This window comes from Cryptomeria japonica, chromosome 6, assembly GCF_030272615.1.
Source record: "Cryptomeria japonica chromosome 6, Sugi_1.0, whole genome shotgun sequence".
In the NCBI taxonomy this organism is placed as follows: Eukaryota; Viridiplantae; Streptophyta; class Pinopsida; order Cupressales; family Cupressaceae; genus Cryptomeria; species Cryptomeria japonica.
The window spans coordinates 72103142-72129236 of NC_081410.1; the positions used below are offsets into that span (position 1 = coordinate 72103142).

The 26095-nt window shown below is 36.1% G+C and overlaps 1 protein-coding gene across 2 annotated transcripts; it reads right to left on the reverse strand.

Annotated features, from left to right (window-relative positions):
* Window positions 1-16581: 16581 nt before the first annotated feature.
* Window positions 16582-25228, reverse strand: LOC131064198 (uncharacterized). Of its 2 annotated transcripts, none has more exons than XM_057998251.1 (3): window positions 24725-25228; window positions 17772-18249; window positions 16582-17501 (listed from the first exon to the last, which is right to left on the reverse strand). In XM_057998251.1, the coding sequence occupies exons 1-3, from the start codon at window positions 24951-24953 to the stop codon at window positions 16880-16882; spliced, it is 1329 nt and encodes a 442-aa protein (XP_057854234.1). In that variant the 5' UTR covers window positions 24954-25228; the 3' UTR covers window positions 16582-16879. The 2 variants fall into 2 exon arrangements, with proteins under 2 accessions (XP_057854234.1, XP_057854236.1); XM_057998253.2 differs by lacking the exon at window positions 24725-25228 and adding an exon at window positions 18465-24708.
* Between the last annotated feature and the right edge of the window lie 867 nt (window positions 25229-26095).

Here is a 26095-nt window from a genome sequence, read left to right on the forward strand (position 1 = left end):
CATATGCTAAGAAGTGTAAACAATGTCAAATTCATGGGAATCTCATTCATGCACCGGCATAAGAACTGCATCCTTTGGCAGGATCATGGTCATTCTCTCAATGGGGATTAGATCTAATGGGAAAGATAAATCCTTCATCTTCTAATAGACACAAATTCATTCTGACTGCAACTGAGTATTTTACTAAATGGATTGAAGCAGTGCCCTTGACAACAATGACAGGAAAACAGATCTCATCATTTGTCTTGAACTATATAATCTGTCACTATGGTGTTTTTATGACCATTATCACTAATAATGGACGACCTTTTAAAAATCAAGACGTGAAAGAATTATGTGAGCGATTACAGATCCAACATAGGTTCCCAACAGCATACTATCCACATGAAAATGGTCAAGTCGAGGCATCAAATAAAACAATCCTCAAGATTCTGAAGAAGACAGTCAATGAGGCTGGTAGAGACTACTACATTCAGTTGAACCCTGCTCTTTGGGCATATCGCTGGCATTCATACACCAATGGGGGAAACTCTGTATTGCCTTGTGTATGGATCGGAAGCAATCTTACTAGTTGAAGTAGAGATACCTTCTCTATGAGTGTCATTGAAAGGACTTATCCCAGAAGAAGAACAAAGAGTCTCTAGGCTACAAGAATTAGAACTGATACAAGAACATCACCTAAATGCTTCAAATCACCTGAAGGCATATCAACAGAGAATGGAAAGAAGCTATAATCACAAAGTGAAGCCAAGAGTATTTCAGATAGGATATCTTGTTCTAAGAGAAAATCCACGCAACCAGCAAGATTGAGAGAAAAAGGGAAAATTTGAGCCAAATTGATTAGGTCCTTTTGTCGTGGTAGCAGCATATGGATTAGGTGTTAGGAATCCCACAGATACTAAGAGGGGGGGTGAATCAGTATCTAATCGGTGATTAGAATTTCTTGACTTAAAACATGCATAACATATTATAACAGTGTACCGGTATGCAAGAAATAATGCAATAAACAAAATTAAGAACATCCACATGAAAAGCACACCATAACACAAGGTTTTAACGAGGAAACCCAGTGTGGGAAAATCCTCAGTGGGATTTGTAACCCACAACATTCACTCACTGGCCAATAAGAGAATATTACTTACAATAGGGGCCTACACATGCAGGAAGGCCAACTGCCTAGAGCTCACTGCTCAATGGGAAGTCTCACTGACTTACAATGAGGATTATACAAATCCAATATCTTTTACTGCTTTACAATAGCATCTATAATGCCTGATCCAGTACTGGTTGTTGCTCTACTTCTTACATAAACCCTTTAGCCTATATTTCACATAATAGGTCTGCCTAATATTTTTCCTTATTTTCTTTCATATCACTTTTTAAATGTCTACAATGATCTCTTTTATATATAAGTCATTTTACAATTTGCCAAGTCATCTTACAAAGTTTTTGCAATAATAAACAAAATATAATATAACAAAATCTTGTCGGCCTCTGTGTCGATATACTTCCTTTCTTTGTGTTGGTGTCCATGTCGATGTCCTGAGTGTCGGTGTAGAGTGTGATCTGCTGATGCCGATGTACTGCCTTTGTCGGTGCCATAGGATTGCAAGGTTGCCATCAATGACAAAACCTTCAATCACATACAATGTCTCATTGGAGTGTGCATATGCCAACAATCTCCCCCTTTGGCATTGATGGCAACACTCATGAGAAATTTCAAAAGTGTATCAAAAATGTGAAGTCCAAAAAAAAGTTACCAAAAATGTGTGTGCTCCCCCTGAGCATATGATTCCTGTGATATTGAATTTTCTCATCCCACTACTCCCTCTTTGGCGTCAATGACAAAGGTTGTCAAGATGTCAGTAGAGTTTGTAGTTTCAACCTTGTAACTGGAAAGTTACAATTTGAAATAGATCCACCAAAATCAAGTTTATACTCTCCATAAACTTTTTACTATCTCTTATTGTTGTCTCTGTTCTCTTAAATGTAGCGGTGAGATGCTACAAATGCTCTGCCGGAGTTTTCTGTCCATGTATTAGTGCCTCAGATACTTCCTTTTGCAGTGATGCTAGATAGTCCAATTTTGGACTTAGTTTTAATCTCAAATGCTTTGCCTTATTCACTATTATTTCTTTCTCTCTTTCCAATTTAAGTAAATCTTCTTCAAAATTTGTTATCTTCTCCTCAAAAATTGATAGTGTATCAGGTGAGTTAACAAAATTATCTGCAATTTTATTGATCTCATCCTGTACCTTGCTCATCTTCTTGTCTATATCTACAGTCAAAAAGTTTGTCTTACAGGTGTCTTTGTACAGAGTTTTGTACTCTTTCAATAAATTACACAATTTCGGTAGAAGGGTGTCAAAATCTTTGTTACACTTCTTTATTTGCTCATCAAAGAATTTCTGCTTTTCAATTTCTATTTTATCCTTCAATGTCTCTTCCTTTATTTTCTCAATGTTTTCTACGATATATTTACATAGTGTATCAGGTTGTCCTAAAGAATCTTTATTGTCTATATTATAGTTAGGAGCAATTACCTTCAAAATTGGTATGGTATCATCAATTGCCTTATAAGCTTGTGAGTTGCAGTCTGTTATCTTTTTGATTGAATCTAATAGTACCTCAGTCACATTAGTTGATTTGTAGCCTGATGATGAACCAACATTTTGAGTACCGCCAATGGAAGTAATCAAGCTTGTATTTACCTCTGGTAGGTCTGTTTGTGTCTGCATTTCCTTAAGCAATGGTTTTTCTACTTCTCCAGTTGTCGGTGGCACTCTTTCCTTATGTTTATGTTCCTGTTGCTGTTGTGGTTCCTGTTTCTGTTGTTGTTGTTCCTGTTCCGGAGCCTTTTTCTCTATTTGTTTTTCTATTTGTTGCATTGTCTCAGTCTCAGTCTGAGTCTCTACCTTTTGCTCTTTGTTATCTATCGGTTTCTCTTGTGTGTTTTCAGTTTGCTCAGCTACCAGAGGCTCACTAGCCATTTCAGTTTTATCAGCTATATCTTTGTCTACCACAATGTTGATCTTTTGAGTATCAACATCCACAGTATATAAGACTTCGGGATTAGGATTACCATCCTCTACATCCATACTCTCAATTGTCGGTTGATCTTTTGTAGCTGTTGTTTCTACCGGTGGAGTAATCAAAGGAGGTGGGGATAAGTTGTCTTTAACCTTGATACTAGGTGGTCCACCAACTTTACCTTTACCCTTGTCTCTATCTTTCTGATAAACTTTTATAGGTTTGGGGTTCCTGTATTCTTCTTGTTTTTCTTTTTCAACTAGGAATATATCCCATCCATTTTCTGTCTCCTCAGTCACCTCATTAACTCTTCCAACCATTAAAGCAATGTATTGGTGTGCAGTAGAAAATACTGACCAGTTGGCTTGAGCAATTAGGTTATTGATTTCTTTGGGTGAATTTACCGGATATACAGCAAGTAGCTTCTCAATCTTTATTTTCTTGTCTAGTTCTATTACTGCTTGTCTTCTTGCTTCCAGTCTCTTAAATAGTTCATCTGGAATTTCATTTACTACTTCCATCAAAAATTTCTTATACATATCCATATGCAATATAACATTGTTTTCAACTTGTTCTTTTTCATCAGCTGTTAAAGTGTCATATATTTTCTCTATATTCTTCAATTTACCTTCCTCTATAATTTCATTCAGCAGTATATCAAGAGGGGCCAAGTTTTTTTTTGTCCTCTTCTTCTTTTTGGGTGTCAGTTTCTTCTTCTTTGGTGTAGCCTTTGTTACCGAAGATCTCATTGCTTGTTGTTTTTGTCTTGTCCCCCTAGGTGAGGGTGTGGTTGCCGGTGAGGGATCTCTTTTCCTTACAACTCTTTTGAAAGTTGCAGGCATATCACTCTCCGAAGAGGTACCTACCGGTGATAGGTGAGTTTCAGGTTATGGAGCCGCTAACTCATCCTCTGTTATACCGGTTTTCTTCAACACATCTTCTTTGATGGCCTTTGCTTGTCTGGAACCTTTCCTTACAACTGCCTCAACCTTTTTTACTCTTTTCTTTGATTGTATTTGGCTTTCAATAGTTTCTACACTACCAAATATTTCTTCCTTAGGTTCTCTGGGGGCTTCCAGAAGTGCTTTAGCATATGTTCCAATTATATGATCATCTGTTTCATAGCCCATCTCGGTTACCCAAACTATCCTAGGGATGACTTCTTCCATCCAGATTTCATCCTTCTTGATTACAAAGCATATTTCATCTTTGTATTTGTCGACAATCTTTTGTGATAACCTGATTCTTTTCTTCATTTTGGCCTTTAGTGCTTGAAAGAAATCATGAATATTGTTTTTCTTTTCTTCTCCCATTTTATTGAATAGTTATGTTAATTGTTTACCTACCGGTATATCATATCCAAGTTCTTTGTAGCCTATACCGGGAACCTGTTTGGTTATATGTAGCATCAAACATACTAATAGATTTCCAAACCTGAAAGTTCCTTTCTTGTCCTTCTTAATATTTCCAAGGTTGTCAATTAATTCATCCTTTAACCACTCACATATATCAATCTTTGCATTATATGTGACCATATCATAAGCACTCTTAATGCATAAACTTGAAACTGAATTGAATCTATTTGCATGAGTAGCTTTATATCCTAATATCATGCTGATAAATCTCACATTAATGTTTGTTACATCATTAACTCTTAGGGACCTTTTGTCGAATGTTGCACCAGATAGGTTTGTAACTAGGTCATTGAATACCTTATTAGTTTTATCTGGCCTTTTACCGGTGGTCAGTAACCCTGTGACAGCTTTCACAACTTCCTTAGTGATTTTGTGGATTGCATCTAACCAGAAAAATTCACCATGTACCCTGCTTAAGACTATCCTAATCACATCCTTAGGGAATTTAGGAATGCTAAGGATCTTTGTGAATCCTAGGGTCTCAATGATCTTGTGTTCATCTTTTATATTGTCAGATTCATCACATATCACAGTTTTAAACATGGTTTTAATCTCTTCATCTCCTAGTTCCTCAATGTTGCAATGGATGTAAATTCTGGGGTCTTTAGCATAAACAACTCCCTTAGGAATTTGAGAAAAAGCACTTAAGGTATCATCTTTCTTTGCTACCTCGGGAACTAACTGAAATACGGGCCTAGGTCTTTTTATAACTTCAACAACAATAGGGTTTGCTATATATTCAATTGCAGAGGTGGATGCCATGATAAAATACCTTTTACTGTCTTTAGGATGGATGATTGCTTAGAGTGTTCTTGCCTTAGCTCGGAATCTTCGCGCTCTTCGTAGGTTTGAAATCTCAGTGAAATGGAATGGAGCCAAAACCTCAATTTTATAGTGTCTTTTTGCCATCTACCACATTAAATGCATGTCGGTTAAGTATTCACTTAACATTGTCTGCCGGTAAAAAGTAATTTCCAACTTCTTATCTCTAACCGAGGGAATAATAGCACATGTGTCATTAGATTGCCAAACCCTCAAGGAAACTTTCTTCAATTAGATGAAGAACTTCCTGCCAGTGGAGCATTGCTTTGTCCTACCGGTGAAGCATCACTCTGTCCTGCCGGTGAAGCATTGATTTGTTCTACCGGTGGAGGAGTATTCCCAATATTTAGATCAGCTTTTCTAATCCATTGTTTTGAGAATTCTTGCTTAACCTCTTCAACTTTTTCTTTACCTTTCAAGCTAGAACTTTTGTTGTCTACCGGTGTTCCTTTACTTCTACAGAATTTAGCAATATGCCCAATCTTGTTACATGTATAACAAGTTACATTATTCTTCCGAATAGCTTTCCCATAACCTATGCCGGTTTGTGTTCTGCATTGATTAGATAAATGTCCAAATCTTCCACAAACATAACATCTCACATTCATTCTGCAGTTTTCAGAGTTGTGACCAACTTTGTTGCATTTTGAACATTGACCGGTGGGTGTGTTGATATTCTGATAATTTCTAGATCTACATTCATTTGCTCTGTGACCATACTTATTACAGTTAAAGCATTTTACATTGAATTTATAAGCATTAGGTTGTCTTACCGGTTTGCTGTGATCCTGAGTATTTGCGGAGCTTTCACCAACTTCAAAGCCAATTCCAGAAGTGTCACCTTTAGGTTTTTTATTCTTCAGCAAGGTGTCAAGTTCCTCTGAGCTTTTCTTGAATTTTTCTTTATGTTGATTTGCAGTTTCTAGTTCTCTTTCTAAGACTTCTTTTTGTCTCATCAGTTCATTTGAGTCATTCTGAGTATGCATCAGATCTGTCTTCAACATGTCATTTTCATAGCTAAGTCTTGTGTTCTCATTTGCTGTATCACTTAGTCTTATGGTCAATTCTTCTTCATTCTTCTTCCTATCCTCAATCTCTTTGCAAAATCTCATAGTCATATCCTGCATCTCATTCTTTGTTGTCATGTTCTCTTGTTTCAACTTGCTTATCATATCATTAAGTGATTCATTTTCATCATTCTCATTTTGCAATTTTTCACAAAGTTCTTTTCTCTTATTTCTTGCAACGGTAAGATTCTCTTGAAGTGCCTGAATGATATCCTGAGCTGCCCTTAAATCATCTTCTAGTTTGATATTTTTCAATTTCTCTGCATCATAGTCTGAAAGAGCTCCTTCAAGTTGCTTCATCAGATTTTCCATCTTTACCGGTGTCAAGATCTTCCTCAAGCTATTAGGCTTCTGAAAATAGAGGACCAAGCTCTGATACCAATTGTTAGGAATCCCACAGATACTGAGAGGGGGGGGTGAATCAGTATCTAACCGGTGATTAGAATTTCTTGACTTAAAACATGCAGAACATATTATAACAGTGTATCGGTATGCAAGAAATAATGCAATAGACAAAATTAAGAACATTCACATGAAAAGCACACCATAACACAAGGTTTTAACGAGGAAACCCGGTGTGGGAAAAACCTCGGTGGGATTTGTGATCCACAATATTCACTTACTGGCCAATAAGAGAATATTACTTACAATAGGGGCCTACACATGCAGGAAGGCCAACTGCCTAGAGCTCACTGCTCAATGGGAAGTCTCACTGACTTACAATGAGGATTATACAAATCCAATATCTTGTATTGCTTTACAATAGCATCTATAATGCCTGATCCAGTACCAGTTGCTGCTCTGCTTCTTACATAAACCCTTTAGCCTATATTTCGCATAATAGGTCTGCCTAATATTTTTCCTTATTTTCTTTCATATCACTTTTTAAATGTCTACAATGATCTCTTTTATATATAAGAGTCATTTTACAATTTGCCAAGTTAGCTTCCAAAGTTTTTACAATAATAAACAAAATATAATATAACAAAATCCTGTCGGCCTCTGTGTCGGTATACTTCTTTTCTTTGTGTCGGTGTCGGTGTTGGTGTCCTGAGTGCCGGTGTAGAGTGTGATCTGTTGATGTCGGTGTACTACCTTTGCCGGTGCCATAGGATTGCAAGGTTGCCATCAATGAAAAACCTTCAATCACATACAATGTCTCATTGGAGTGTGCATATGCCAACATTAGGAGCACATAGATTGTCTACACCAAAGGGTGAATGGTTCGATGAATCTATCAACACCATGCATCTCAAGAAGTTCTATGCTTGAAATATCAGTAAAATACCATTAAAAGTATAAAAGCAGCAAAATCCAAAAAAACAATACAAAAGAGAAAATCCCTAAAAAATAGAAAAGAAGAAAATACAAAAACAGTGAAAACAGCAAAAACAACGAAAAGAATCAAATATATGGAAAAATGCAATAAATTTAGATGGTGAAAACCTAGTAAACAGGGACTATCTAACAGTCGGCTCTTCTATCTATGAGTTCGTCTTTTTCTTTCGCATGCATTTGACCTAAGCCATCAGCAGATATCCGTAGCTCACAAAGCATATCAAGCATGGACATACTTAGCATAGTCATTGTCCTTGTGTATCTGAACAGTTATTTGCATCGCATCCCACCATGGTTTGGATCATCATTGTACATCCGTAATAAAGTTTGTTTCTTAGCCAGGGACAAAATCTAGAACATAGCTGGGGGCAACGTTGAAATCTAGAAAATCAAAAAACATCGGAAAACTTAGAAAAACCAAAAACAATAGGATTTTGAAATAAACGACGAGCAGTAAGGCAACAATGCTTAAACAAAATCAGGATATCCAACAAATCAAATCTTAGAATTTGGAGAATTGACAAAGCAAGTGACACATATCAACAATCATTAATCAAGATGATTATGCCTACTTTTGAGAACATACATGTGACATGCATGATTCAATGTTTGTAACTTGATTTTCACTAATCATGTACCTTATGCAGCTTGATGATGTTCAAACCTAGAGGAGCTATGATGGGGCATGGTTATTTTCTTTGTTTGTTGTTTGTGGTTTATCTCTTAGTAATGTATGTACTTGTCTAAAGACATGATCGGCAAAAGATCATTGAGGACATACCAAGTCATGTATGGAAGGGGATAATCCTTGTTTGTTATGCAAGTAGTACTCAAGTCATCTTGGTTCATTATACTTAGATGCTTGTATTAACTTGCTAAACCAAAATCCATGTAAGAGATACTCTAGTCATCTTGGTGTAATTGTACCCAGGTGCTTGTATTTTCTTACAACAATTTAAAAGCTCAATGATGAATTGAAGCATTGTTTCAAAAATGCTGAAAAGATAACAATATCATTTAGGTAGGTCTTTGCATTTGCATTTGCATTATAAGCATATCATTTAATCATTGCATTTAGTTGCATATCATTATCAGTACATTCATTATCATCGCATCATCATCATCATCACTCAGTCACATTCATCGTTGCATCCATCACATGCATATCTATCGCATCATCATGGAATCATTCTTCACTTTAATATCTTCATCATTCATCCAACTATCATCTATCATGTATTATACGGGATGTATCTTTCCTAAAACCAGACTTGATCTCAATCCAATCAATCTTATCAACCCAATCCAATCAATCTTATCAACCCTCTCTCATCACAAGGGTGTATGCATCAAAAATCAATGTCTCATATCAATATGTCAACTAGGACGAAGAGCAGCACTCTATTCAGATGTTGTAGGCCTCATTGATCCTCTTGCTCCCCCTGGATGAATCAATACATATAGATCCTCTTGCAACATGATATCAACAAAATGTCAGTTCTTGATCCAATCAATCAACTATCCTATCCGCTCACTTGAGATTTTCATCTATCTCTTTGACCACATATTAGTGACGCTCATTCATCATGAGGTTACACAACTAGTCTATCCAGAGTTTACATCATTGACGTTCATCAATCATGAAGTCAATCAAACTCTATCCTATCAGATCATCAAAGCTTCGAGTTTATATCATTGACCCTCATCGATCATGATGTCAATCAAACTCTATCAATCATCAAATCAAGCAGAATATCAAAGTAATCAAAGAGCGGACATTTTCATCAACCAAAGTTGCAGAAATTTAAATCATTTTATTGTGAGATTAATCGCTCAATCCAAAAAAAATTAAAATTTCACAATCAATCTCCCGAGGGGGCACGCAATCATCATTTCATCACTAACAGGGGCAATTAAAATCAAGACTTGATTTTTCTTTGAAACAATGTTGTCCCAACAAAATTTCAAAGAGGAGCAAAATGTATACACTTAAAATTGGCTATGAATAATTAAATAAATATTTATTACTTATTTAATACTTAATTCTTCTATTAAATAATTAATTTGAAAAGAGTAATTTATTTAATTCACTTTGATTCTTATTCTTCTATTAATTAATTAAATTGAAATGTTTTATTAATAAATTCATTATCCCTTTCTTCTAAATCAATCCAAATTAAATATCTAAATATTTAATCATCCCTATCCTATTCTTCTATAGTCTCATCAAATTAAATAATTTTATAATTTAAATCTCCTTTTCCAACTCATCTCATCTCCACATCACTTCCTCTTTTGCCAACTCATCAATCATGTGGCTAAAGATATTAATATTCTTAAATATTAATAGATCATTTATCTTCAACTTCCAATTCATAAATCAAAGAATGTGTACGTACACACATTTCTCAACTTCCCTATATTTTCTCCAACCTTCCTACATCTTTGGAGGGAGTTGAGTCCACTTGCCCTCATATCCCTAAATCTTCTCCAACCATCCTATATTATCTCAAGTCTTCATCCTCAGGTGAGCCTTCTAACACTTGGCTTTTCCTTCCACCTTTTCCTCCATCTCGCGGCTGTAGGAGGAACATCTTCCTCTTTTATCTCTCACATATCAACCAATCTTTTTATAGCCATCCAATCTGCATGATTCAATCTCAACCGTTGATCTCTGTCACATGGGATTTTGCACATGAAAAATCTATAAAAAGAGAGTTCATTTTGCATCCGTGAGTTTTAGCAATTAAGCATCCTGAGCAAATTAAGAGTGTGCCTTTGGCTTTAGCATAATCATATAGTTTTGCATCATAGCATAAATCATTCTAGCTTGCATAATCATATCCAACTATCAGTATTCTGTCCATTCTACATTTGTCATCTTGGAAGCTATACAGTGCATGTCTGAGAGCAATTATCTGCAACCAAGAACAATGGGGATAGAACACAATGAGACAGGAGGGTAAAGGTATAATCTTTATATTTTCATGCTTTATTCCTTTACTTTGTTTCATTGGTTGATATTTGGAGTTTTCCTGTAGCTTTCATTATAATATTTGTTGAAAAATTAACAAGTTGCAGGCTAACAACTTTTAGAGCTAGAAAGTCAAATTAGGAGTTTCTGCTTGTTGTTGTCTTTGAGGTTGTCAACATGAACACATTAATTTAGTTCTTTTTAGGCTTAATGTAAAGGAAAAATATACTTTTCAATAACAAAAAGAGAATTATCAAAGAATGATGACATGTTTTCCCATCTAATGCTTTTAACACTCTAGCTCCCTCAAATTGTCTTATACCCTAAGTTGTAAAAAAATGAATTTGGTAGACCACTAATTTGCCCATCGAGAACCAAATCATGGAAGGAATGTCGTGACAAACCACTTCTCCAATTTTTTATGCAATTGTTTTCTCTACCATATTTCCATAATAAATTAGTCAATTTATAAACTAGGCATGAACTCTAGATATTTAGCAAACCTTAAAAACTCATTTTGGTTCAACACATCCCAACGATCATGAGAAATTATTTTGAAACTCTAAAAGACTACAATCAAGAAGAGATGGTAAGAATGACTGGAACATGAAGAACATAACAATGCCCCAAAGTAAAAATAATGAGTCATTCATAAATGGCACTACCATCTCTCACGTCATCACCTATATAACCCTAGCACCTGGTTTAAATTTCCTCCCACTATCACATCCCAAAGCTATTGGTGTGTACAATGATGGTAGTGTGGGTTTGGTAGATGTGTCTCCCTTGGTCACAAACTTCACTAACATGGATTCCACATTGTTATCACCTCTTGTGAATGATTTTCCATCACCCTCTACGCGTGTTGAACCTGGTTTCGGCTCTAGTTTAGCCAACCTTTGTGCTACTGATCGTGTTCATGTTCCTACGACTATGGTTTCTCCTAGGTGCCATACTATTGGTGGTGAGAAGGCGAGTACACAACCATGGCTAGCTCCAGGGATCCTACCAGCCCTTTGCTTCAAGTACGACCCCTTTTTTCACAATCCTCCCTGTGGTGGTTTTTTATACGAGAAATGATTGAAAATGAAGATTCTTATCTCCAACAGGGCTTGGTCTATAGATTCAACTTCTGGCCTTCTCTTCCCAATCTACACAACTGGGTTTTGGAATCTTGAAAATCTTTTATTAATTACAAGATTGAGCTATTCCCTTGTGTCAAGAATAAGGTCTTCTCTCGTTGTCTTGCAGAACTTGGTTCTTGATGGCAAATTGTCTCAAGAATAAGGCCTTCTCTCCTTGACTTGCAGAACTTGGTTCTTGATGGCAAGTTATGGATGTGAGGAGAGCACTCTCTCACACAAACCCAAGTCTATTTCCTTCAACCCCTCTTTAAACCTCTCAATGTTAGATCAGTTTGGGATCAACATTCAAATCTTCCTCTCTAGTTCTAGAAAGATTCTTACTATGAGGCCTGGATCAACTTTCAAATCTTCCTCTCTAGTTCTAGAAAGATTCTTACTATGAGGCCTTTGACAATGCTATTGATCACTTCTTGAAGGTTGACTCTTCTACTTCTACATAAGTTTCCCTACATTCTAGTGGGCATATATCTTCAAGGCTCTTCGCAGGGATATTGTTTTGATGGTGGGGATAGGCCTTGGACTCAACTACTCGATTATGAGGGTCTCCCTTTCAACTGTAGATGATATTTACCACCTAACCCCTAGTTTCTAATTGTCCACTCTCTCAGCATAAAGGGGCAACTATATGATCAAATAATGCCCACGAAAATCATGTGGCTATAAATGCTTCCATCTCTCTAGTTGTGGGCTCCTCTCAAGCTGACAAGTCTTCTCAAGATGTTGGATCTTCTTTTCCCTTCCACCTATGCCAAGTCATGTTCTTGAGAGGATTTCTCATGCAATTGGCACAACTAGAGAATCCCACAGCGATTAATGAGTCACATTCACCATTCGATCCAAGTACTCAGTGTTGCCCCTCCTCTACTCCTATTATACCCTTGGCTTTAACATAGTATCTGCTTGCACCTAAGATAGTTGATCGACAAATTGGCAACACCAACTAAATGTTGCTCTATTCCTATTGTGCCCTTGAATAGACCCTCTAAGGAAAACTTGGTTGATAACATATCCTAACTATCATTCAAAGATGGAAGAAAAGAGTTTTCCAAACCTCTCTCCCAATCAGAGTGAAAGGTGTGAAATTGTATAATTTATGATCTAGCATTGTTTAGGTTGGATCCCTAGGTATTCGTTGTGCTTGGCAGCTTGTTTGTAGTTGAATTAGTTCTCGCTTGGCAGCTTGGCTAGCTATGTTTTCTTCCCTTCTAAGTTTATTGATGAACTTTGAGTTATTCAACCTGATATAGAGGGTTTATGGTCCCTTCAAAACCAATTTACCTAGACAAAAAAATGCCCCAATATCATTGAAAATTGTGACAAAAGAGACTAGAAATCATGCGACTAAAGAACATCGAAGATTTAGATCAAGCATACCAAATTGTACGATGTGATAAGAGTGTCAGTCTAATTTTGGATAGTGGCAGTCTAATTTTGGATTGTATTCATTTCAATTACATACGTGTTACCGTACAAATTTGGACTATCAATAAAATTGAAAAAAATTTGTGTTAATTTTGATTTCCACTGGTATTTTGTGCATTTTAAGCCAAATGTTCTGTTGATTTCACTCTCAATCGCACTCTTGTTTTCGGTATGGGAGCAAGGATTTTAGGATTGACTCCAACAGGAGGGTATCATGCAAATTCACAAAGCTAGAAATTCAAAAGACAGTTATGATCAGTAATGAACCGTTTTTGGTTAATTCCTCTGTTTTTGCATTTTATTATTATATCCTTTATAATAAATCATAAGCGACGCACCAGTTATTTCAGCTGAAGAGTTGTATATCAAGGCCTCCTAAAGAAGCATATTCGATGTCTTCCTTAGAATACATTGATATTTCTATTGAAGAGCTCACATAGACCAGCTAAAATAAATGAATGAAATATGTAATTGACATGTGCACAAGAGAAATCGTGGTTTTCCAGGCTTGGTAGGGTTTCAACAAGGTTGTAAATTTCTTTCAAATGCCCATCTTGTAATTGGCCTCACTGAATGCATTGCTTTCGTGTGGTCTACCAAAAATCGTAACAATCATGTTGAGCTCAAGCAAACCCATGACAAAAATTTTAGAAGTAATGTTTCTTCCAAAAGTCTTTCTTCGTCATTTGGTGATTTTGATTATGGTGTGATGCAAGATACATACAGTGGCCAAGTACAATCAATGTTTGTTGGGGAGAAAACTGTTTTGTCCTTGACCATCTCAACTTCACGCATGTTTTAAGGAAGGTTCGTAAAGGTGCAACAAAAATGGACTAATGATCTTGAGAAACGAAAATGTTGTGGCAGATTCCTTGCGACTTCTAGAGCAATCATCTTATTTTTCGTGCCATTTCAATTAGCCAACCTGCTTCGTTACATTACCTCCAAGATTATTTAGCCCTACCAGTTCAATCTAAAATGGGAAACTGCAAATGAAGGGAAGGTTTGGTCTATATTTTAAGTGGCATCTCTTCTATTTATCACATTTGTTATATGCATATCGTCAAATATAATAAACACTCTAACAGGACGACATCTGCAAGCCAGCATTGGTTTCCAAAAAAGCTACAAATTCACCACCTCTTATTGAGAACGTGAATGAAGACGTTCTGCAATTTATTGAGGAATAGGACTTATCTCAACAAAACAGTCAGTGTATTCCATCCCTTGGGCTTGTGGAACCAAATGTCATTCTTAATCTGAAGAAGCAAATTTAGTCCAGCTAACAAATAGATCCCTGCAACTTGTGGAACCAAATGTCATTCTTAATCTGAAGAAGCAAATTTAGTCCAGCTAACAAATAGATCCCTGCAAATAAAGCAATATTTACAGGGATACAAAGGACGGAAGATATATAGATCCCTAAACAACTTGTCAAGTTCTTTGCCCAGCAAATTGTGCAGTGTTATCAAAGAGGTGTGTAAAGAAATTTCAACCGCTGCAAGGCAACATAACACTTCAACATTTGAACCAAATCAAGAACTAAATTACCATATTAATCTCAAACATCCATATCCTAATACCAGTGTGTAAACTTTTTCCTTCCATACGTCCAGACACATGATATCAGAATTAACATACTGCTTAACACTTGCAAATCAAACATGTTGTACACCACCTTACCCAATAACTCGATCATAAATTGTTGAACAGAATAAATTAGGTATCTTGTTTCATTCTGGGCATTAGCCATGTGAAGAAAAGAGAGCAAAACATCATTGAATATGAATTATCATAAATATACACGTAAAACGAGATTCAAATTTCAAAGACTGATATGCACAACTGCAAATGCAAATAAGTATTTCTCATTGATGTGACCTACAAGCAATCAGACAACCAACAACAGCCACTGTAAGACCCACTGACAATGTATTTTTTGCGCACACAAACTTTTAGCTTCCACGTTTAAAAGAATCCTAAAGAACTTACTAAGTCCTTTGCCCGAGCAAATTGAGCAGTGTTATCAAAGAAATTGAAAAGAAATTTCAGCCGCTCCAAGGCATCATAACAATTCAGAGATTGACCATTGAACCAAATCAAGAACTAATTTACGATATTAATCTCCAACATCCATCCCAATACCAGTGTGTAAACTTTTTCCTTCCATATGTAGAGATACATGATTCTCAAAATTAACATTCTGCTTAACACTTGCAAATCAAACATGTTGTATGTTTTACCCAGTAACTCGATCATAAGTTGTTGAACAGATAAAATTAGGTATCTTGCTTTTACTTCAACAAATTAGCCATGTGAAAAAAAGAGAGCAAGACATCGCTGAATATGTCATAAATATACATCTAAAACCAGATTCAAATTTAAAGATTTCAAGACTCAATATATTCACAGGTGCAAATGGCAAATAAGAATTTTTCATTGATGTAACCTACAAGCAATCAGACAACCCACTGACAATGTACTTTCTGCACACACAAACTTTAAGGGTCCATGTGTAAAGGAAGTAGAGGCTGCAAAACTATTATTTCATTCAACACTGACATGACAGTAACTTTCAAATGCATATGCATAATCTGTGAACCTGATCTTTCAACCACAAGCAAACCAGCAACTATCATAATGATAGCAATTGCCTGGAGATAATGCTCCCTAAGGCCATTTGTATTTTCCATTAACAAGGTCAAACCATAAAGAAATTATTTGCATCTTCAACATAATTTCAAGTCCTTTGCATTCAAATGGTGTGAATAATATTCTTAATATGTTATATTTTTAAAAATATTAGACATGACACTTGCCATAAACTCTCTTCTTAAAACTGCACTTCACCTAATATTCATTTAAACTGAGCAAGCATTTAAAAGAGAAATCAACGCAAAATAACAATATAAATCATAAAACCATTGCAAAAGAAAAGTACAAAAGCAGCCTAGGGATTTGATGTAAACTCAAGCTTTGGATCTTTGACAGCAAATCCTGCTGAAAATAATAAAGAACAAATACATATCTTCATTTTCTAGTTCAACTGTAAGTGAAATCCAGAGAACAGTGAGGACTTATTTTCAAAGACCTGTTTAGAGTAATGCTTTCAATTCAAATTTAAGACAGCCACACCCATTGCATCTACATAAATAGAATCCATTTCCTACTCTCCCAGAATAAGAAGCAGAGAATGCCCCATTCAACTCCCACTTGCATAATGATAAAATAGAACTTTTATAGATTACGAATTCCAGAGACGACGTATAAAAAAAATTTGAAGGATGTCACTTTAGGTGAAAGATGTCTGAAGGCCATTCCTGCCTGTATATATGCTTCAAACTATATCAACAATCACAACACCTACATAACAAAAACCAACTGACAATTCTTTTTATTTGCATGACAGAAGGCGCCAGTTATCCTGGGCGAACAAAGATAAGTACAATGTAATGAATATCCAAAAAAAGCATAGTGATTAAAATACAACAATATGATGTGAATACCAGACACCCAGCAACATGCTGGGCAAATGGCTGTATCATTGTCAAATACATGCTAACAAGAAGGCTCCACATGCATCCTTAAAAGTAACATTTGGACTCTTGTCTGCTGGCACTCTAATAAAGTACAGTTTTGATTTGTTTGCAGCTCAGTCAAATATACCTAGTATGTATCATCCAGTCGATCCCTCCGTCCCCCTCGTTTATCATCTCTTCTTTGACCCACATAGGGTTCTCTGTAATAATCTTTTGGTGCACTTCTAATAGGAGACCTACTTCGGTCCCTTGCATCCCTTCCCCAGCGACTACGTGGAGGTGGTGAGGGAGGATGCCGATCACTCCTTGTATCCTGTGGACCTCTCTTGTCATGAAACCTGTCATCTCTTTCCCTGTCTCTAGAACCAAGTGGAAACCCCCAATCCACAGGTGGTGCCCTATCAAACTTACCCCTCTCTGCAAAGTCATCATGTTCACGGAACTCTGGTCTGTCTCGAATGTCCCTTCCTGAACGGAAGTCTGAGAACCTTTCTGCTGGTCTTGGAGGTGCACCTTGGTCAAATTCTCTAGGACCACCTCTGCCCCAGCGTACAGGTGGCGGTCCAAATCCATTACCACCTCTCCCCATACCACGGCCCATTGGTGGACCATCAATGAGCGGTGGAGGTAAAGGCCCTTGATAACCTCTAGTGGGACTACCAACTCCAAGACTAAATGGTGCTACATCCCTCCGAGGTTTATTGCAATTGTTACAATGTGTTCTCCTTGCAAAGTTGAGATTTCCACAGCTGCAAAGTCAAACATACAAGTAGATTTGCTTTCAAAAACAATGTATACATGAGCTGGCTGCATGATTCATACATAACAGTGCCTTAATGATTATTCCAAGATTATTCTAAAGCAAAAACTAAGCTGAAAACAAACAAAAACATGAAGAGAATATCCTTCCAACTAGCACAGAGTGAAATTAAATTTATTCTAGAACATCAAAAAATTATGATACTATCATGTATGGTCCTTCAGCAGATACTTAAAGGTTTATGAAGCTTCATACTTACGTTGGTTCAGAGCATATCCAATCTCCTTCTCTCGGAGCTACATTTGGATTGTTTCTTCCAGCACTTTCTCCACGGAAGGGCTCAGGACCATCATATCCAGGTCCACTAAACCCTCTTCCAAGAGGAGGCCTGCCTCTTCCCATACCAAAAGGGGGAGATCTATCTCGAAATCTGCCACGACCCCGGCCACCCCTAAAACCTCGACCACGAGAAGGGCCACTGTGATCAAAATCACGGTCAAAGTCACGAGGCCCACGATCAAAGTCACGTGCACCACGATTGAACTCACGATCACCACGATGAAATTCACGACCAACATGATCAAAGTCACGACCACCGCGATCGATGTTGCGACCCCCACGATCGAAGTCACGGCCATTGCGATCATAATCATGTCCATATTGCTCTGGCTTCCTTGGACGCATTGGTGAAACAGATCCATTTGGAACTGGTACCTTGTAACCTTTCATGTTATATCCTACAAAAAGGATGAAAAGATTGAATAATAAACATTAATCAAAACAACTGCACTAAAACACTAGTAGAAACCTAATCAAGTTACCAATCGAATAGAAGATAGCTAGCAGATAAAGGATACAGCTTTAGATCCAGAACAACGACAGTAAGCAATCCCAAGCCACCATGCATCTTTACAAATTTATTTAAAACAATTATTTTAAAATAACTCCCTACCTGTTCCAGTTCAATTTCCCTTCCTGAATACATTGATGATGCATCATCCTACTCAAACCATTGGCACAATTGATAAGACGATCTAGCATTCTTAACCCAGAAATTGTATTCTTACCATCAGGTAGGACTCAAGCCATGCATGCAATCAATAGGCTATTTTGCATTCTCAGAACCCACGTTATATCCACTTTTTGTTTTCTTATTATTTCATTCAGGTAGCCACTGCCTTTGATTCCACTCAACCATTTCTCCCATTTTTGAAACATAGATGAAACATCAAAGTGTCAAGTATTCTTAACCACACCTTTGAATTTTCTAAACTTCTAAATTGCCTAATGCCTCAAAGCACAGGACTTGTCAACCAAATCAAAATTTCAAGCAATGAATCTGCATTTTGTAGTGTTCTTTTGAATGTACAAATCGTAATACCCAAATAACACCTTATTAGAGGAACCTCTCCTTAAGATAGTTTTGCATCCATATCATCCAGTTTAAGTGCACCAAAATTCACAATAATCAAGCATGCAGTCAATCAAAGCCAGAATTACTCAGAAATGGTACTGTCCTCATCATTCCTGGTGACTATTCTGTAAAAATTGTCTGCCATGAGTAGGAGGGAAGAAACTTTGGGAAAGCTTTAAATTTTAAAAAGAGGCCTTGAGTAATAACAGGAATTAACAAAATGCTTTCAGGCACTGTTCAAGCCTATTGATATAATTGATATCAACCTCTGGTAATTCTTTGTGGAATGGATTTTGTAGTGCACTGGAGCTTTGATGATCAAATTTAACAAAACTGTTCCTACCTTTACTTCTAATAACTCTCCAACCTCCGCTACTACAACTCTGATGCATCCGAGTAGCACTAAGAGAAACACACCACATCTTCAAAAACCAGACAACATCTGTCATATCATTGCTCCACTGCTACAATGCATCTATTCCGCGAGACATCAGGAGTTGAAGTCCTGTCAGTTAAAAATGGCCAAATCATAGCATCTATCAGCTGCTCTAGAAAATTTCAGAACAGCCATAACTTCATCCAGCATCATGCAATTTTGGCATGTAATTATGAAGTTAAGATAAACCTTAAAAGAGAACTCTACAACTAGTTATCCCATTTCACTCGATCCCAAGTATTATGAACAATTTACTGAAACAAAGGTTGTAATGATCCAGCAAATAATAAAACAAACATATATAAGGCCTAGTATATTTCATTCATCCAAGTATCTAATCATCTGATTTCCCAGCCTCCTGTGCAACAGGCAAAAACTCTTCTATGTTTCCAAAAGCTATAACCCGTGGAATTCTCCTGTTCCTTTCGCATAATGACACACTAAAATCAAAATCTCATATCCATTTGATACACATTTGTTACCCCAAATCTTAGCAACTCAGCGCCACCATACAACAACATTTACAACTAACCCAAATAATGTGATGTACTCTGTTAATCAGATTAACATACGCTGAAATCACCACGACACATCCATATTTCCACTCTGAATTTGTAGTACTTGTAATGTCAACCTACATTTAGAATTTTAAAATTCAATATGCTTTTCAACCTTCCAATTTATTTAATTTCCTCAAATCTTCAGTCTCCTCTATGTAGTAGCATTATTTGGGATTATAACTTCCCGTATGTATGACAACATCTGTTCTGAATTGTCATTCCCATCTGCAAAAGTTTACACTTTATCAGACCAACTGAATCCCAGAAACACTGGAAAGACATGTGAGTGTGCCTGCTTCACATTTTGGTACTTGATTGATCTACTGCAACATACTTTCCTGCATGCGTCAATATCTGACATCGAAATTACAAATTGAACTTACTCTTATAAAGGAAAATTTTAAAGGCTTTATAAGGTATTTGCAGCTCCAGAGACGTATTGTATTGACTACAAATCCATAATATTTTGCTAGACAACAAGTTGATCATTTATTATTCATGTTTTAGTGAGACCCTATAGATCAGACAACTGCATTTTCTGCTATAAAGCGGCAAAATCATATTGTATTTTAAGAACATTGGGGCTCACAAGCAGTTTGGTTTTAAACTAGTACCTCTCACCATTTATTCACATGACCTAGACAACCTGCCCTATACTTAGAAATTACCAGATTTCTAAATCACATGATCTTCACCTAAACAGTGTTCTAGCAATTTTTAATATAAAACACACATGAAAACATATAATACGGTAACAATAGTTGATGGTCCATTACTATGCAAAAATCATAATTCTAACTCATGTACTCCTACCCAGATATCAATGGGACTTTATAGTCAATTGCTGCCACTAGAATTTCTCTTTCCAATCCTGTCTACAAGCAATTTAATAGAATTAACAGAGAAGCTAATAGGATGCCCTCATGAGAAGGCATTTCATGATAAAATCCTAATACTCAAAATGGAAAGCAAACTCATGTCAGCTACCTCAACAGATAGAAATCTAAACTTATCAAACTATAATATAAAACTTTTGTTGATTTTCTTTTTTTCTTGAAACGCGGTACTTCTTACAGCTTGTCCTTTCAGCAATACTTGTAAAAACTGCACAGTTTTCCTTTTTCCTAATAACAAACTTACTTCCTACAGTTTGTCCTTTCAGCAATAGTTAAAACTTGAGCATGCCACAAAAACAGTTAAAAACCAAAAGCCCAAAAGCAATACTATTGAATCTCTGATTGATAGAAGTTGTATTTCAATCATGAGCACATACTATGTGTAGAGCATCCTGTGCGCAATTTGAGTCCTTGACATAATCAGTAAATACATTCCAAAAAATTGGACCATTTCTTGTAGCTTTTGTTTTAGGGGCAAGTTTGATGTAAAGAACACTAGAAATCAGCAAACCAGAATACGGATTCCCTTATAATTTCTTGTAGCACATGGTTTATACACCATTCCTTACACCCAAGGCCAAACGCCCATAAATAGCAACCACAAAACATTAAAATCCCAAGTTTGTCAAATCTCACTGCCTTCTCATGAAGATTGCTCACATCCACCAACTAGATTTTCATAAGGAAATATTAAGAACCATCTTCTCCATGGTCAAAGATTTCCCATACCACATGTCTCCAATTAGGCAGTTATGAAAAGCTTTTATTCAGATTTTGATAGCACAATTAAATTTTAATCAACTATCTCAAATTTAACAGCCAAATTCCCAAGAAATTAATTAAGCCCAGTTTCTGACGATCATCTTAACTCTCAACCTGGCAGCCAGGATGAAATTTTAACATATCCCTCCAATTAATCTTAAAAAAACCAGCTTTCCACAATTGATAAAAGCTATTTTCATGCTTGCAGTAATATTAAATCTGCCTGTCAAATTAGAAGCACGAAAGAATCAATTTTCAAAAAGTTGACTCGTTTTCTCAATTTTACTGAGATATCAAAATACACAGTTACAAATTTTTCATGTAACCAATTTTCTCAGGTTTAGAATAATTTAAACTCTTTCGCTCAAATATTGAGTTAAATAAGTCAGGTTTCTCCAACTTGTCTTTCAAAAACATCATAAATTTAGAAAAACTGTTCAAATTTCACAACTGATAGAATTTCCCAACTTTCCCTAAAGCTGACCTTCTCTGATTTCAAATACATTGTCTGGAATTTGACAAATCCAAATCACTAGCAAACCATCAGTTTCCAGAATGTCAAAGCATTGATAAAATTCCAAGAATACTAAAATCAATCCAATTTCTTAAGTTACAAAAAGCCTCATTCAATGCTATGAAACTAGGAAAGAAGCCTAGGCTCATTTTTTGGAATTTCAAAATAAAAACCTACAACAAGCCCTTAGTTATGAAAATAAAACCTCTTCCAAACCCCCTCCTGTTCTGGCATAAGGAAATTCTTACAACCACCAGTTTTTGGTAATTTGACAAATCAAACCTCTAAAGAACCCCCACTTTGTGAAACTCTGAGCAAGCATATAATCTCTTACAAACTTTCATTTTCAGTAAAAATAAATTTATGCAACTCTTCCCTCATCTTCCGGAATTAGGTAATCAAAATTTCTTAAAAATCCCTCATTCTCTGAAACTCTTCAAACATAGTATTTTAAATTTTCTCCCAACGTAGCAAGCATCACGTTGCATTAGAACTCGAGTCCTGAAATTGAGCTCATGCTTTGTAATTGGCTAGTAGAACTCTTTAAAAAACCCCACTTTTGAAATTTGGCTAATTAATGCCTCTTACAAACCATTGTTCCATTTAATTTGCCAAATCAATTATTTCCAGATAATTCTTACAAACTCTCGCTTTATGAAATTGAATTAAAAAAATGGAAGACCGCAGAAGCTTTTGTATTTGACATTTAGCAGAACTTATCTGCTCAATTCCAAAAAGAGCAAATCAACTCCTGAAATTGGCCCCATGCAGTATTTTGGCAGAAAAACCCAAGAAACCCTCATTTTCTGAAACTGTTGAAATTTGACACATAACAAAGCATACCCAATTCCAACGAGTGGCATTCCTAAGAATAAAACCGATGCCTGAAATTGGCCCCTTGCCATATTTTCACAAACAATACTCATAAAACCCCCATGGTCTGAAATTGATTGAAATTTAACAACCACACTCACTTGCAAGCCCTTGGTTTTGGAAACTAGCCAAACAAAAACCTTTAAAACTCATCTTTTCTATGATTCAGCAAAAATATTTGAACATACCCAATTTCAGCAACATCGACAAAGTTCCAATCTCTTAAAACCCAAGTCTTGAAATTGGCCCCACCCTTTGGAATTTCACTCTAACAAACTCTCATCTTTTCAATTCTTTCACAAATATATATTCTTTAAACAAAAGGTCATCCTCCACTACATATCATTGTTCAATATCATTTTCTTGATCAACAGTGTGGTACTCAGACCTTCACTCACCCATCTCTCATAAAAAGATGTTCATTCAATGTCCAATCTCTCATGAGTTTGAATGGTCCATTTGCCACTCTCAATGTGCGATGATGCTCCCTTGAACCATAAAATATTATCAAGTGCCACCTAGACATGGGACCTCACTGTCTCAAACTTACAGCAATACAAGCTTTCGTAAACGTTGCACTACCCTTGTATTCTCAATTAAGCCCAAAAAGAAGCCCACATTTAAAGGATCTTGTCAAATAGAACTTTTTTCAAACCCTCATTTACGATTTTCAAGAATTTGAAAAATATACCATTCTTTAAGCAATTGTAGATTCCACAGTCCAAGTTTCTTGATATGACTTTTCAAAAAAAAATATAAGCAGCATTTTATACTTGGTTTTTTACTTCACTGGCCGATTTGTCATCGGTAGCTTTAAAACTTCTTACATGTTCTTGTGAGTTTGACTGACCAACCTGCAACTCATCATGACAGGTAAGATCAAAACTACTGAAATGCACCAGCCAATTGTGTCAATAATCAGAGTCTGGAATTGGCAGGCAAAACCCATTGCAGGCCCTTGGTTTGCCAAACATGAACTCCTGCAAATCCTTAAATTGATCATGAGAAGCCTATTGCAAACTCTTAGTTCAGAAAGCAAACACTTAGTTTGGCCAAAAAAGCTCTTGCAAACCCCGAGTTCATTAAACAAAATCTCTTCCAGCCCGTTAATTGACCAAAAAATACTCCTTGCAAACCCTTTGTGCAGTAATCAAAATATCTTCAAATCCTTACTATGCCAATCAAGAACCCTTTGAACAAGAGAAAAATATCTTCCGAACCCTTAGCTTGCCGAACAAAGCCCCTTGCAAACCCTTTGCGTGATAAACAAAATATCTTCCGACCCTTATTTTGCCAACCGTCTAGACTCCTTGCAAACGACTTGTGTACTAAACCAAATCCCTTTCAACCTCTTAGTTTGGCCAATAAAAATCTCTGCAACTCTCCCGAAAATAAATCTTACAAACCCGTGTTTAAAGTAGTAAACCTCTCGGAAACACTTGTTTTACCCATCAAAGCCTCTTGATAACCCTTGTTTTACCCAAAGAAAGCCCATTGCAAACCCTAGTTTTGGGAATATCGCCAAGGCTCTGAATCCGTAATACAAGTCATCATTTCGCTAAAAAAAACGAGCTAAAATTCCAGAGCAGTAAAAAAAACAAAAAACCCCATTTTTCCATCTGTCCACTGAAGAACAACCCATGAGAAAAATTGATACTGAAATCTTGGCTAATTACCCATCCACAAAGTGTAGAATAACCCAAAGGCTAAACTTCCAATCCATTAACTGAAGAAAGTAATGCATAAATGAACTGAACCTGAAGCCGAAGCTGGTGCAGGGAGAAATCTATCTCTGTCTCTATCTCTATCTCTGTCCCTGTCTCTGTCTCTCTCCCTGTCTGAACGATGGTTATCGTAATGGCGAGGTTCGTCACGCCTGATCTCACCAGGCTCATAGTCATTGCCACCACCACCGCCACCGCCGCTGTCAGAGGGCCTCACAACCAGGCTGCTCACACTCCCGTAGACTTGATCTCGCGACCCCATTCTTCTTTCCTCTCACACTCCCGTAGACTTGATCCAGGAATTTTGAGAGCCAAAAAGAAAACCTAGAACAATAACTCTCAAAACCTACGATACAACAAATTGCAGAGTTAAACCCTAATTTGAAGTTACGACAAATTCAATTTCATGCACATGGTTTCATTGTTTATTTGCGGTATCTCTATAATTTTGATTCAATTATGCCCCAAAAATTGTGCAATTGCACAATTCTTCTATTACTAACTTCTTCTTTTTTCCTACCAATGAAGTAGCAACTATTCTCACAAAACTGTAGATTTTACAATATAAGATCATAAATTTCAAAGAAACGCAATTTAAAAGTCATTCTTACAAATGTGATCCTATCCCATATACTTTAATACATGGAATTCAATTAACACAACCTTTAGAACTAACTTTGTCTATCATTAGGTAAGTTCACATCAAAATGTATGAAACCTTAATCACATTAATTTCAATATATTTATTTATTTACTATATTGGTTAGCATTAATCAATATTATTCTAATCACATTCATTTCAATATATTGTATATTTATTACATTGGATAGTATTGATCTATAGTCACCATATTCAAATATTATTTATCTAGGGTTCTAAATTAAAGTTAATTTATCTATCTTATATATATTTCTAGAGAATTGTTTATTTCTTCCGCATTTTGAAAAACACATACTTTACATGTTTAGCCTTTAAGATTACATTTTTCTAATTTCTTAAGTTTCTAATATTAACATGTTGATCTTATCTTTGGTCCCTTGTACATTTACTAATTTATCTAAGGATTGGATCATAATTGCTTGTAAGCTTATAAATCCCCCCCTACGGTTTTCCCTTCTCTTTTATTGATTTAAGGTCTAATATTTATTTTTACATTTTGTCTTATTTTGATTTGAAACTTGTTTACATCTTCATTTCTCACATTTTTCCTTGCATCTAATTTTTTGACCTAATTTAGTTTTATCATCTTTTGCTTGTTGATTATTATATCATTCATTGTGTGTTCATGTAAGCTCTCACATTTGACCTCTAATCATGCATATTTTAAGGATTTCAATGTGTTCTTACATCTTGATATATACAATCCTTTGATCCTTGATGACATCGTGACATTCTACCACACA